The sequence below is a fragment of the Festucalex cinctus genome, chromosome 6, assembly GCF_051991245.1.
Source record: "Festucalex cinctus isolate MCC-2025b chromosome 6, RoL_Fcin_1.0, whole genome shotgun sequence".
Classification (NCBI taxonomy): domain Eukaryota; kingdom Metazoa; phylum Chordata; class Actinopteri; order Syngnathiformes; family Syngnathidae; genus Festucalex; species Festucalex cinctus.
The window spans coordinates 14,370,895-14,386,045 of record NC_135416.1 but is presented as its reverse complement, the minus strand read 5'-3'; the positions used below and the strand labels follow the sequence as shown (position 1 = coordinate 14,386,045).

At 40.2% G+C, this 15,151-nt stretch overlaps 2 protein-coding genes, 1 long non-coding RNA gene and 1 other non-coding gene across 5 annotated transcripts in view; 2 read left to right on the top strand and 2 right to left on the bottom strand.

The window, feature by feature from the left end:
• Positions 1-668: 668 nt before the first annotated feature.
• Positions 669-6,181, bottom strand: LOC144020353 (UPF0450 protein C17orf58 homolog). The gene is made up of 5 exons (XM_077523734.1): positions 5,887-6,181; positions 4,952-5,581; positions 4,569-4,655; positions 2,036-2,227; positions 669-1,844 (listed from the first exon to the last, which is right to left on the bottom strand). The coding sequence occupies exons 1-5, from the start codon at positions 5,954-5,956 to the stop codon at positions 1,657-1,659; spliced, it is 1,167 nt and encodes a 388-aa protein (XP_077379860.1). The 5' UTR covers positions 5,957-6,181; the 3' UTR covers positions 669-1,656.
• Positions 2,109-6,003, top strand: LOC144020354 (uncharacterized). The gene is made up of 3 exons (XR_013283857.1): positions 2,109-2,589; positions 4,308-4,368; positions 4,907-6,003. It is a non-coding gene; the product is annotated as an uncharacterized LOC144020354 (long non-coding RNA).
• Positions 6,182-6,678: 497 nt separating the features above from the next.
• Positions 6,679-6,751, bottom strand: trnar-ccg (transfer RNA arginine (anticodon CCG)). Its single transcript has one exon. It is a non-coding gene; the product is annotated as a tRNA-Arg (tRNA).
• A 958-nt stretch (positions 6,752-7,709) lies between these two features.
• LOC144020352 (E3 ubiquitin-protein ligase SMURF2-like) overlaps positions 7,710-15,151 on the top strand; it is a 50,314-nt gene continuing 42,872 nt past the window's right edge. Inside the window, exon 1 of one of the 2 annotated variants that reach the window (XM_077523733.1) lies at positions 7,710-8,138. In XM_077523733.1, coding sequence (XP_077379859.1) covers positions 8,087-8,138 — 52 coding nt within the window. In that variant the 5' untranslated portion in view covers positions 7,710-8,086. The remainder of the gene's footprint in view (positions 8,139-15,151) is intronic. The other variant, XM_077523732.1, reaches the window with a different exon arrangement.

Below are 15,151 nucleotides of genomic sequence, written 5' to 3'. Positions count from 1 at the left end.
CATCATCAAGTTTCTTAGATGTCCCTGCTGGAATTTTGGTTATCCTTAAGTTTCACATACAAAGGTTTTGGGCGTAGCATTAGCATCTGCTATGCTAAGATGCAAACAGAGTGGTGCCTAGGACATAACTTTGGGGCACACCACATCACATGAACTTCACCAAATGACTTCTTTTGCCACATGATGCATCAAGCTTGGCCAAACAAGAAGCCAGTCATGAAAATTTGCTCCAACCCCTCCCCCACCAAGCAACTTGATCCCCTCACATGAAAACATGAACCTAAACAACACGGCTAGCCATTATCGACCAATTATAGTGTTGATTTGCTCACACCACTTCTCCTTTGATTACATTTCCCATGGCGACTTTTCACAAGTGCCAAATTAACAGAAGCTGGAGTGGATGTTCAGATATGACCACCAGCTCAGTATGCTTTCAGCCCCCTCACTCCTTTTCCTTCTCCGCTACATCCTCTGATGAGGAATGTACTCCCACTGTGATGGTGGCTAAGATGTGCAGCGGGCTCCTGTTTCCTGCCCCCCCTCACCCTCCGATCCCATCTGGATGCTTCTTCCACGGCCTGGGAACCAAGCAAACATTCAGAGAGACCAAACACTCTTGTAACAAAGTTGGAGCTAACAGGTGGTACAAAATATTTCTTGTGGCATTGAAGGGTACAAAATGTTTCATTTTATTAACGTCATCAACATGCAACATTCAGTGCAAATGATCTCCCTTCCATGAAAAGCAGGAGCAGGAATCAATAAACATAAGGGATATACACCCCTAGTCCAATACTGTACTTTTTATTTTCAACTTGGCCAGCAAATTAGCTTGAAGGTGGAGGGTGGGTTGCTGGAGAGATGAAAAGACTGCCATGGTGCCCTTGAGCAAAGCACCAAAGCAAAATTAACACTGGGTCAAGAATGCATGATGTAATGTTTGATACACATACAGCAGATCTACAGTTAGAATATATGGATTACATGTTATGTTTAGAATGAAAAGTTCCCTTTTGGATGTGGGCCAATTGTATCCCGTTAGCTTCATGTACCAGCCATGAATAAAGAGGTCAAGATGGGCTCCTTAATTAGTGCCATAAATAGTAGCAATTTGTATTGGAAAATATTCACAAGAACACATGTTGGTATTTTTAGTCAAATGATGGATTGTGATACTTCACCACATGGTGGTCCATGGGAAACTAGTGAATGTATTCACTTTAGTCTTTTCTTCCTTGCCTCGATCCAGTTTCAATAGCACTCAGTCGGTTCATGGTTTGAGCTGCAGCAAATCACAGCTGCCAGTCCAATAAAAATTGAACTTTGACGTTATTAGTCGTCAATGGCAGTGAATGAGTCAACCGCAAGGCACATGTAAACAAACAAACCACACAATTTAGAGCCTTCAATGAAGGTAGGAGAGATTTGGAGTACCTGGAGAAAGCCCACATGAGCATAAGGAAACCATACAAAATCCACACAGGAAGGCTGGAGCGGAGATTCAAACCCACTACCTCTCGACTGTGAGTCAAACTTGCTAATTACTACTCGTGTTGCCTCTTCTGGTGTAATAATACTCGGGGGTTATTTAGAAGCAGTTCTGGTAAGATGCAATGTCTCTTCCCTTGCAAGCGGTGGGTCTTGCGTTTGAATTCACCGACACTTGGAGCGGGTGGCCTCCAGGACCTTCTGGTGCTTTCGTTTGTTGAACCTTTTCACATAGTTGCTGCTCCTGAGGATGCCGTCGCCTGGTTTTAGTCGGCCACCGAGCAGATTCAGGAGGTCGTTTTGAAGATGTCGCCTCCGGTGGTAGATTTGGCCCATTACAATGTATCTGGTTCCTTGGGAACAACAATAAATTGTTGTTGGGTCATTCGTGTACACTGCTGTTGCTACTTCTGCTCAGTGTAATTACAAATTGTTGGAAATGTTTGTGATTCTTTAATATTTCGTTTTTTTTATTCACTGCTAGTCTCAAATTTTCAAGTGTAGAACTGAAATTTCGCCAATGTGAGACCAATCAAGCACTTACCAAGTTTGATATCAGGACAGGGTTTGCTGCATTTGTAAGTGTCCAGGACCAGAAGGCGCACTTTGAAGAAGAAACTGTCAGGGGTGGCGTAGAGGCGACTCATCTTGTAGAATCCGTCACTGCTCACCATCAAAGTAATGAGACGAATTCCTTTACGCAGCACGTCGATGTCGTGGACGACGCCATTGATAGCTAAAGGGCGGGGGGAGATGGAAGTCAAGGTACAGTTGTTGATAGAACGTTTGTGACATTTTTTGTTTGCTGGTGTGCCGTGAGATTTTTTTTAAGTAAAAATGTTCCTTGGCGCAGTAAAAGTTGGCAAACACTGTTTTTCAGATAGGCCCGATGACTTCAGAACAAGTAGGTTAACCCTACTTGTAATTAATGCTACGTTAGCAGTCAAAGCGATGTCATTCTCTTTGATAACATGCCAAAGCATGGTAGCAAGCTAATTTCAAAATGCAGATAATGTCACAGAGAATCAAGGTAAACTGGCCTGAAACTTGGGAAACGAAAGACCTGAATCTCAAGATAATGTATATAAAACTTCAAAGGTAAACATTTTTTTTACATTCACTTATGCCAGGGGTCAGCAACCTTTCCTGTCAAAAGAGCCATTTTAGGCCAAATAAATAACAAAAAATCTGTTTGGAGCCGCAAAACATTGGAACATTGAATTTGTGATGAAGAAAACAGTGTGGTAGTCTAATGTACTGAGGGCCCAAGAGCTAACAGAAAAATATGCAGCATCCAATATGTAGAAGTTCATTTTCATTTGTTTTTTTTTAAATAAATTTTTAGACTTTACTGCCTTTCTGTCAACTTCCAGAATTTTATTGTCAATTTTATGGTCGTATTATAGTAATTTTCTTGCCTCACTTGTTTTTTTTTGGACGTTTTATGGCTATTTTGTTCTGCCTTTTCTGCTACAAATTTCTGACATTTTTGACTTTTTGAACATGCTCTTATATATCCATCCATCCATTTTCTTGACCGTTTATTCCTCACAAGGATCGCGGGGGGTGCTGGCGCCTATCTCAGCTGGCTCTGGGAAGTAGGAGGGGGACACCCTGGACTGGTTGCCAGCCAATCGCAGGGCACACAGAGACGAACAACCATCCACGCACACAAGCACACCGAAGGACAATTCGGAGCACCCAATTAACCTGCCATGCATGTCTTTGGAATGTGGGAGGAGACCGGAGTACCCGGAGAAGACCCACGTGGGCACGGGGAGAACATGCAAACTCCACCCAGGAAGCCTGGACTCGAACTGGAGTCCTCAGAACTGGGAGGCGGACGTGCTAACCACTCGAACACTGTGCTGTATACATATATATATATTAGGGGTGTGAATTGCCTAGTACCTGACGATTCGATTCGTATCACGATTCACAGGTCACGATTCAATTCGATACCGATTAATCCCAATAAGAATTTATAAGTTGCTTGTTGCGATCTTTTTCCATTCAAATTTAGAAAATACTAATCAGTAAACTTGTAGAGTGTCAGATTTGTATGAAAATGTATTATTTATTTATCTGAAACTTCTGTCTTATACAGGTTGTAATCCGTTTCATGTTTGAACAGCATTAAAATAAAATTTTCAGGCTTAATGTTCCGTTCATATAGCATTCTTCCATGCTTAAGGTGTGAACCCTAACCCGAAGTAAGATGTTTTGTTGAATATTTTTCCATTAAAAATGGAAGTTTAAAAATCGATTCAGCCGCCTAGTGAATCGATTCGAGAATTGCGCGATGTAGTATCGCGATATATTGCCGAATCGATTTTTTTTTACCACCCCATATATATATATATATATATATATATATATATATATATATATATATATATATATATATATATATATATATATATATATATATATATATATATATATATATATAATTCACTTTTTGGGCATTTTAGTTTTTGTTTTTTTGTTTTTTAAACTTTTCATCTAAATTCCATCTCTTTTTCTGACAACTTAAAAATTTGGACCGACATTTTTCGAATAATTATTTTTTTATCTAAATCATAAATTCATTTCAAGAATATTTTATCTAAAAAGTAAAATAAATATGTAAAAAAATAAAATAAAAAGAATTTCTACTACTGTATTTTTTATTTTTATTTTAGAGATCCGAAGGGAGCCACATGTGGATCCAGAGCCGCAGGTTGCAGACCCCTGACTTAAGTCATTGTATTTGCATTCACTATTGAACAGCCTGTAATTCTTTTTCTGTTTCAACCTTTGAATATTGGCTACAGAAAGAAGAAACAAAGCTAACATCTTGAATGTTAGATTAGACCCGTCGGCAAGCGGATCAAGGTAACTTTTTTTTTGTTCTTATGCTATCTACAGAAATAAGAAACAAAGATAACATCTTGAATCTTAATTTACTCCGTTTTCATGGTGTTAAATGACTGCACCCGGATTCTGATAATACCAATCTACAAACAAAGCAAAACAGTTATCTGACAATGAGCTGAGAAAACTACACTTCTCATACTGTCGCTCATCCAACTTACCAAACTCGCTGTAGCAGTAATAATCCCTCTCATCCTTCTCCTTCCTGCACTCACTCATGCAGAAGGCATCATGGGTGAGGTCGGACTCTGCGGGGAGCAAATGACACATTTGAATGTTTGCATTAGGTAGAGATTAGTCAAACTCATTTAGTGTCAGATGTGGTGTACAACCTGAACTCTTTTCCATACAACATACACACACATAAGCAGTCACACCTATGGAAAATGTAAAATATGCAAGTAAACAAAAAACTGTGATGGTAATGTGATATCCTTGCATAATTTTAATCTTGTGAGCGCTGTAATCCAAAAACAATCGGGAACAATTTCTATCCTAGATCCGCCATGAGGTCACGTTCCAAAAAGCAGGACATAACACTGACCTCGTCTGAGGATGTCAAATTGGTACAAAAGGCTGGAGGAGCGCCGGTTGAAGGTGACAGACGGCCGGCTGTTGTTCCGAGGCGCCGCCGCACCAATTCCAGTTTGGTAGAGTCCGGCTTTCCCCGGGCGGTTCTCCTCGGGGTCCAGGCGTCTATTGGGGGGGTCTCTACGGGGAGATGGTGCTGGAGCAGGCGGTGAGTGTGGAGCGCTCCTCGGCCTGGAGTTGGGATAGCCCTCCGGTTCAGCGGGCTGAGCGGGGTTGATGCCGGTCTGAGCGGTGCGGTTGGCGGCCACCGCCATCGACGCCGTCAGAGAAGGTTTGGGAAGCAGACCAGCTGTTTCTCCTCTGGTTTTATCCGTGTTCAGATCCAGCATGTGCTCGATCTTGGGGCCCCGCTTGCTCTTGTTGTGGGGTCCATGGTGGCGAGGGACGGGTGCCAGGTCGCTGTGCTTAGGCCAGACGGCAGAAGGTAAAGGATGTAGGGAGAATTTTGACTCGCCGGTCCTGCTGCTCTTTTCTAGAAGTTCATTGATAGGCAGAGAGGGTTCTTTCACCATCAGCCTGGTTTGATTGCTCTGTGGGGGGTCCACAAAACTACTTGGACTTTTCTCAACAAGAGGATACAACTCTGGAAATAGAATGTATTCAGTTTTATACATCTTATAAAAACAAGCAAAGTTTATTCGTAGCTCGATGCAACCCTAACCCAGACTGATAAATAGGTAGCCAAGGTATGCGATAGATAGATAGATAGATAGTTTTTTTTTTAAACTAACAATTTAGATATATCTCCAGTTTAAAAAAACTAATTAAAAAAATACACAATGTAAACACCTCTTTTTTTTGACAAACTAATTTTTATTTTATTTTTTAATTAAAAATAAACGCTACCATTAAAGTGAGGTTAAACAAAAACAAGAGTTTCACGCTTACCATTAACATGTTCCTGTGCCTTGTGAAGACGGAGCACTAAGACGAAAACAAACACATTAATCCTCATCATGGATGGTCAATGCTGTTGTTGAAGGAGACACACTAACCAAGTTGAGCCTCCAGACTTTTATACGCCACTGGGACGGGCCGGTATGCGAGGCGGAACGTCGACCTAGAACACGCCCGCGCACACACGCACACATTTATTTATTTAAGTTCTCCACCAATGTGACTCTTCGTGATTAATATATTTTTAAATAAAAGAAAATAAATTAAATTAAATGTAAACAAATAAAATAAACGTCGTCTACCAGCATGGCTTACGAACTCCCGAAACAATTGGGCAAATGGAGCTTTACTTCCTCCTAGAGGCGGAAGTTGTGAACTGCAGCGATCAGTTACATTAATTCAATTCATAAAGATGACTGTGAAAGTGAAAGTAGAATAAAGTCACTACGCTGTAGGCACATGATGTCACACTTCTGTTTACAGACGTTTAAAGCTTATGGAAAGTGTGGTACTTTCAATTTTAATGTGAAATTAATTAATCTTACTATTATTATCATTATTATTTCAGCTATAGGTATTCATTTGTTTTATGTTCCTGTTGGTAAAAATAAAAAATAAAATTAAAAAAATTAAAGTACTTTAGGGAACATGATGCTGCTGTGCTTGGTGTTTCCGCTTTGAAACGCCTTTGTTGTTTCGTTTAAAAATAACTGCATATGTTTTTGGCGTCACAATCGTTGTAGAGAATGTTAACATTTGCGTCACAAACACGTCTCATAAAAACGACCCAGATGGGACTCGAACCCACAATCCCCAGCTCCGGAGGCTGATGCCTTATCCATTAGGCCACTGGGTCGTCATATTACGCGGAAGATAGATTTTTATATTATAAATTATAAATCACAGCGGGTATAATTTTTACTGTGATTATTTCATAATATTTCCATACAATGAGTCGTACACCCATTTTAACGACGTCGACGGTCGCACAGCTTTATTTAGAACGAAAGGGACTCATACTCAATTTTTCCACTAGATGACGCCATAGGTATTTGTTAGGTTTTAGCTTTTCTATGTTCTCAAAAGTCAATTTATGAATGGAATATATCATAACAGCTATTCTTGGTGTTTTTATATTTTTCACCCTTGCAAGTGGAAATTAATGACCACATTGAATAAAAGTACGTTAAGAATTATGAATGTTTCTGGAAGTTGTTTTGAACCATGGCTTGTAGGCACGATTTTAGCATCACCCACATAACCAAACTACATATCTTAGGTCTGTGTAAAATCCTGTGTACCCCAGCTCCAAAATAATCTTACAGAATAATAATGCTTAAAAAAGACAACTACAAATGTACTGTAAATACTAAACAATAATAAATTGTAAATGAAATTATATTCCTGAATGTAAAAAATCGAAATGCGTCAGAAAACTTTTGAGTTTTTACATTAATTCGTCAATGTTGATCATTTTTAAACAAAACGTATGAAAAAAAACAAATGTTACAGTTATAAGTGACCTGTAATGTTCTTGTTAATTTATATCGTTCCACTGGGAATATTAAATGCTTCAAATACTATTCCCCCAAGAAATTTAACTTTATAATCATGTTACCGAACCACTCACAGAGTTAAAGTTAACCAGGTTCCGCCCAAAACAACTATCATTTTAGTTTCAAAGTAGTATCACCACCTGGTTTGATCCACAATGTCTATATTGTCAACACCAAAATGAGCACAGCGACATGAGTTTTACTTTGAAAAGACATACCGGATATAGTCTTACCTTGTACGCTTTACCTTTCTGTATGTGTCTTGCACTACTCCACTCACTCATCACGAAGCACCCTTGCCGAGTAGGCGCTTGCCCGGATGGAGGGTGAACCGTTCACTTGATTTTTTATTTTTTATTTTTTCCGGGGGGGTTCTTTCACTTGCTCACGGCATGCACGCTGTTTGGGAGTGTTTCGATTTACATTTTTTCCACGTGAGGATTATCATTTTCCAACCATGCGGTCGTTTGTGACGCCGTTCTATTGAATGCACACAGGCCAGTGATGTGCTATGGTGATACAACAAGCTAATACGACGCTAGCAGGGGGGGCTGATTTGGGAGACACCTTTTGAGCAACTCGACAAATGAATTGTACGCTCTGTTAATTTTCAACACGCTGGAACACCAAGGGGGATGTCTAACCAAGGAGTTCGGAGGAATGGCCCAGTCAAGCTGCGGTTGACAGGTAAGTGAATTTAAACCCCCTCCCCTCTTGCACCGCTCGGGAGCGTTAGCATGCTAGCCAGCCTAGCTAACATCTGCTGGTGGTCAGCTGGCGATGTGGTGCGCGTGGCACACACATTTTCTTACCTGGTTTGCACTTTTAACATTTAAATGTCTTTGTATGAACATAACGCAGACAATGACCTATGAACGCGTAGGTTTTCGCCCTTAAAGATTCTAATGAATCAGTCACACATCTTTATTTACGAGCACCAGGCAAAGACAAACGGGATCTATGCAATGGACAGCAAATAACATGCAAATCAATAGACTGTTTTGTTTTGTTTTTTAAAGTAAATGGAGGGGAGTATTTAGTCATTTGCAGCCCCAAGGCAAACCCTGTCATGGGACCCTCCACATCCATGTACTACACTGGGGGGTGGGGACCTGTTTATTCAATTATAAACTCCTTAAAATCTTTTTTTTTAATTAGTATTATTTTTTTAACAAGTGAACGGTTTTAACTGTAATTGATGTAATTAATGATCATTTAACAGAGGCAGTCCGCTATGGATTATTTTTAGGCAATTATGAATTCCGATAGGCAATGGATATTTTCCTGTGACATCCTACTAGCGGGTTTTTTTTCTTTTTTTTGTGTGTGTGAATGGCTCTGATTGGTTAATCACTGGACCGATGCCTGCCATGCTTCACCCCATTCTGTGCATTTTTACCAAGTTTTCTTTCTGCCACTTATAATAGGCTCTTATTGACATTACCAGGCTCAGCCATAAACCCTGTTATCAGCAGGGGTGACTGACAGTGGCTATAATTTCTTGCCGGAACTCCCTGACATAAAGGTTGCCGCACAGCCAGAATAATAATAATAATAATAATAATAATAATAATAATAATAATAATTATTATTATTATTATTATTTATTTTATTTTTTTCAAACCACCAAAATGCAAAGAAAACTGTTTGGCACAGTTGTATCTATAAACACCACGTCTTATACGTGCATTAGGTTACTGCATTATGCCACATGATTGTGACAAGTTGAAGGCATATCTGTGAAACTTATTTTGATTCAAAATTTTATTTTTTCAATGATGTGCAAAATAACAAAAATAATGCGCGTTATTATTTAACATGGGGTTTTGACAGTTGCAGTCATATTTTCGGGACCAAAGCAGCATTCTAGATAGTTTTGGTCCCGAATCTTTTACCAGAACGTAGTACAGTTCAGTTCTTCAACTGAAGAGCAAGGTTCGATCCAGTGACCCAGTATTTTTGGGGCGACCGTTAACCACATTCGACGATCTGGTACACATTAATTGTCGCAGATTCTCAGCAAAATAGTGCTAGAAGGACATTTGCCGGTCGTGTCAAAATATCCACTTTGATTCCGATATTTGGCAGTAAAAAACTGGGAAGTGATGAATGGGACAATTCGTTTAAGGATCAAATGTACCCCGCCTCTTAAATAAAGATGACTTGACTTGACTTACCCAACCCAAAGACTGCTCAGATAAGGCTCCAGCACACCCGTCTGGATGGATTGGTTAATTAAAACAACTATGATGAGTTTAAAAAATAAAATAAAAAATTTTCTCGTAACATTTACAACAAAGTTGAGTGAGTCACAGGTTAGAACATATGACTATTTTCCACTACTTCGTATTTAACTTTCCTGAGAGGCGGAGTGTGTTGCTGTTCATTGAATTTCTGAATGACCACCTTACTTGAACAAACTTCCTTGCTCATCCTGCCTGCTGCTTTGCTGCTCCGTCTCTTCAGTCAGAGCAGCCAGAGCACTGTCTGAAGAACTGTCTGGAGTGTAGCAGAGCGTGCTTGGAGAGCATTTCTGAACGTACCATAAATCTCACCCAAAATATTCTCCTTGGTCGTCGTTCTGTTTGTCACAAGGGGTGGGTTTAAGAACACGTGGTATCTCCACTTGTTGCTGATGGTGGTAGTAGAGGAGCAGAAGATTTTACTGTACTATAAAAGCAATAATCTGCTCAGGAGTGTCGGCAGCATGAAAGTAGAACGGTAATCCACCATTGTAAATGTTGAAGGTGTTCATTGTTGGTGACATGGGAACTAGGACAGACAAGCCATGTTGCAGTCTCAGGAAAGGCATGTGTCAGATTGGATTGGTGCATAAAGACAGCATTCTGCACAGCACTTAATAGCAGTTAAAGTTACTGGGGGGTTTTTCTTCTCTAAAAATCGTCTGATATAATTGCGAATTCCAGTCCAGTTTCCACAGCATTGCAGTACAGTATAAAATATGCATCAATTAAAAAGGCCTTACCACACAATTTGATAATCCGATATTGCCTCCATCTTTCCTCCATTCTTCTCCCTCTGTTTTGTCTCTCTAAGCAAAAATATTTGAATCAAATCTTGCATTGTACCTAATGTTGTGGCCAGCGTGCACGTGCTTGTGACATAGAGAGATGTGTTCCTTTTGCCATCTGTATTTTCTGAACTCCCACTGGTTCTGCCTACCATTGGATCCCTCAGCTAGGCATGTGTCGTGATAAATGTCGCCTGTACTCCACATGAATGAAACGTCCCAATGATTTACAGCTACTCACCCGGTGCATTACAGCAAGGTGGAGTAATAAGATCTACACACTTTAAAGCCGTTCTTTCTGCACGCAGAACTCCCCTCCATATGGGGAATGGTTTTAAATGGGTCGCAGTGGTCTTAAGACGGAATCCCAGGAATGTGAAACCTCAGAGAGGAAATGTGAGTCTTGCCGATCATAGACATATCCTCTGTCTGTCTTTCACTTGAAAGGATGTCTGTGTGGATCCTTTTTTTCATTGAGACCCTGCAAAATTGCTGAGCCGTAAAAGTAGACCTAGTCAAAAGCACTTTGAGGTCCTTGTAAGGTGGAAAAGTGCTATATAAATGAAGTGCTATTTACCATTTACGTGCCATTTAACCGCTTTTGTATTTGTCGCAGAAGTGTTGCAGGAGCGGCGTGCATGTTCACACAGTGACACAGTATCCTGCAATAATGAGATGCATGACATCTGCGCTAGACTTCTAAAATACTCAGGGAAACATGATGGTAGGTAGGTTCTCAAACTGTTCCAGCATTCAGAAATACCTTTACACATATGCGCCGCCCTGCCTGTTTAGTGGCTCTAGCCTCCCTTACACTGCCTGAAAAATTCACCTTTTTTCCACCATTTTTGCACATTGTTGTTCTGTTCTGCTTAAAAAAAAGCATTTCTCTATTTCACTGTGTGGATTTGTTGTATTGTAGGATAGACTTACAAATTATTCAAGTGACCATGCTACTGCTCTCATTTTTGGTAAAATATTTCTACACACTTGTAGCTTGCATTATAATATTTAAGCAACGAAGATGGAGCTTGACTTCGCTCCCCTGCCCTTGTTTCTTCGACACCAGTTACATGATCCCACTGGTATGAATATTTTATGACTAGCTGCTAATCTGAATAGTCAAAGCTTGCGAAGCTAACCACTATTCTTATTCACAACTAGCTTATTTTCATACTCTCAGGCCTGCACAGGTGTATGAAGGCTGGGTGGTCTGTTGGCTGATATTTTGATGCTTCACAGAGCGTTATAGTCTTGCAACAGCAGCTGATGTGGTTGAAAATCCTCTATAAATTGGTTGATTGGAAGATGAATTGCCAAAAACGGATGATTTGCAATTCTAGTTATTTTTATTAGTTAATTGGATTTGTAGAATAATCAGTTCAACCTCTAGTATGTACTACATTGGTATATGAGTTGGTGGCGGGGGCATCTTGCCTGTTTTTGTTGAAGTTCATGTGCATTTTTGATTGGCTGTTATATTTTTAATGTGGTGACGCCGTTCACCAGACATTTAAATTTTGGAATTGCAGCATAACTAGTGGCTGACGGTCAGTAACCGAACCCGCACACTTCGCAACAAGTTCAAATTCAATTGGTTTCTCGGCTGTGGCGCTTTATGTGTGGTGGGCTTTGCATACTTGTTGTATCATCATAACCATAATAGCACCATGTCTAAGGTAAAACTGTGAAGTCGTTAATACAGGTGTTCATTTTAACATGCATTTCTCTTTCCCTGTTATGTTAGAAGCAGTTGTCATTTTTGTCACACCACTGACACGACATTGTGCATCTAATTGAATGCTCGCTAGCTGCGTGAACATACACACAGTTGCTTCAGTATCCTGTTTGCAAGGTTTTATTTAGAAAGAAAGGGCATGTAATTGACAGACCTTCTTTTACGGTTCTGATGCACCAGCTTTGCAACATCTTTGCATAAAAGGCACTTCTAAGTACTATGTTAGACGACAGAAAATTGATGGGTTGATTTGGCTGTCAATACACAACAGCGACATGGGGGAAAGGGTAGAAAAATGGTGACTTTTTAACAGACAGCGGAAAAAAGAATTTTTGAGTTTGTTGAAGCAGAGTGGGCATTGAGGGACTTAGGACAAGAGAGCAAGAAGAATTCCATCTCACTTGTACAACACACACACACACACACACACACACACACACACACACACACACACACCCCCACACACACACACACACACACACGAGGATCACCGCTGCTAATTTCAACTTGTCTAGTTGTGGCTACGCTTGACTAATTTGTCTGGGACAGTGCACGTTTCGACCTAACGTTGGAAACCAAGTAACCACAGTCTGCTTTAACACTACACTATATGCTTAGTATTGTCATATTTTGCATTTTTGTCTGTGTCACAGCGCAGGGCAATTTGCAAAGCTAAAGACTTGGGACATCACAGTACGCGTTGTCTCCAGCGCAACTGCTGTACCTCTAAATAACATGATCGTATGAGCAGCTTGGAGGTTCTAAAAAAAAACATGAAACCGTTGAATGTAAAAAAAAAACTGGACTGCCATTTTCATATCTTTCGAATTGAGGATGCGTTTTGATTGGTCACCACGCATGTAGCTCGCACAGTAAGTTTAATTGTTGACGTAAAACAAAAAAAAATAAAAATTAGATATTTACAGCAATTTTCGTGAGACGGCAGTGTGCCTAATGCTTTAAAGCACAGCATTGATGTCTCTGCCACTCAGAACTTTGGAATTATCAATTTATCATCTCACAATTATATAGCAAATTTAATGGAATCGTTCAGTGAACTCAAGTTGGATCATATTTATACAAGTGTAGAAATTATTGCCAATTCTGTTCTAAATAGACGACTATAGTTTATTTTGATCAATCATGTAACATCTACATCGATCTTTGCATGTCACACGGCTGTAAAACGGCTGTTCTGGTTAATTTGGTGGCACATTTAGTGGACAGCGTTCTTCAATCTGAATGATTTCATTTGGAATGACAATAACGGTTGCATGTTATGTAAATCCTGCTCCTGCCAGAAACACAAAAATGTCAAATAACCTTGTGATGTCTCCCTAAACTGAAGTCTCACAAATTGAAGTGAAATTCGCTGAAGCCTCAATCATGGAGGCTATTCAAATTTTATTTTATTTTATTTATTTATTTTTTTATTTATTTTATTATTATTATTATTATTATTATTATTATTATTTTACCTTGTTTTTTCCAAACTGTCATGGAGTTTAACTGAAGATGTTCCACTGTAATTTATCATAAGCATTTGACATTGCTTCGGCCAGCCCTGAAAATGGTCCGGAAAATCAAGTCCTTGAGTTTGTTGACACATCAGCGTGGAACATACAAACTGATATTACTTCAGCAAACAATGCCAGCTTCCATTTAACATATTATTTAACTACAACAGCTTTCCAAACTTTTTTTTTTTTTAAGTTTCCTAATGAGCCACTGCTGTGTCGTTGTGACCCAACAGTACTTGCTGCCTAACCAGCCAGACAGTTGATGCGCTCTCACGGTCCAAAAAGAGGTGCTTTGTTTCACTTTCTTGTACTGGTTGGAGTCTGGATCCACTCAAAGGAGAATGACATGAGATGTATGAGTGGATGAATCCCTTCACTCGCTGACACTGCTGCAAGGAGGGGAGTACGGTATGTCCGCCTGTGTGATCCATTGCCTCCATTAGCCTCCAGTTGGCGTGCAGCAAGCAGACAACCACTGGAAGCATATTCTTCCTGTACTCAGTGAGCGTGCAACTCTCAGACAGGCAAGGGAACGCACAGCTACATTTTTCATCAACTGTCATAGTTTGCATGTGTTGTAACATTTGGGGAAACCGGTACTTGGTGTTTGCGTGCTGATGGGAACTGAAGGAATTAGAAGCTGGTGGTTAAGATAAGGATTCAGCATCTGTTTAGGACACAGACCACTAGACTGTTTGTACACTTTTAATTGAATAATTTCAGCTTCCACTGGATATTCTCTCACCATTCTTTAGGCCAAGACTAAATTAGGAAAAACGTGACTGAACAAAGATTGCTACTAGTTAACAATACTGAGCTCATAACGGTGCAAAAGTAAGATTTGAAACAAGCCATAAACACAGTAACCTTCCTCTGTTGCAAGGTGTGTCAGAAAAGTGTCTAATAGTGCTTCGGGATGGCAATATTCTTCTCGGTCAGGAACTGTCAGATGCTCAGGTTGTTGTAAGCAGATGTGTTGTCATGGTGAAGCAGCCATGAGTTGTCCTTTCACAACTCTCTGCTCTTCCCACAGTGAACAAAGCAAGCTCCACAGGTTCTCTTTTACGATGTGCTTGTTGATGGTTTGATCCTATGGCAAGAACTGAGTGGATGATGCCTCTGATGTTAAAGAATGCGATCAACATGACATTGACTTAAGATATTAACTGTCAAATTGGTTTTCGTCTGCCTTGGGGCCATCTGACCCTTCCACTAAAGCAGGGGTGGCGAGATCCGGTCCTCAAGGGCCGCAGTCCTGCTGGTTTTGGATATTTCCCTTCTTCAACACAGCTGATTCATGATCAGCTCATCAGCAAGCTCTGCAGAAACCTGATAACGAGCCTGTTAATTGGAATCAGCTGCACTTCGAGTAGGGAAATCTGCAAAACCTGCAGGACACCGGCCCTTGAGG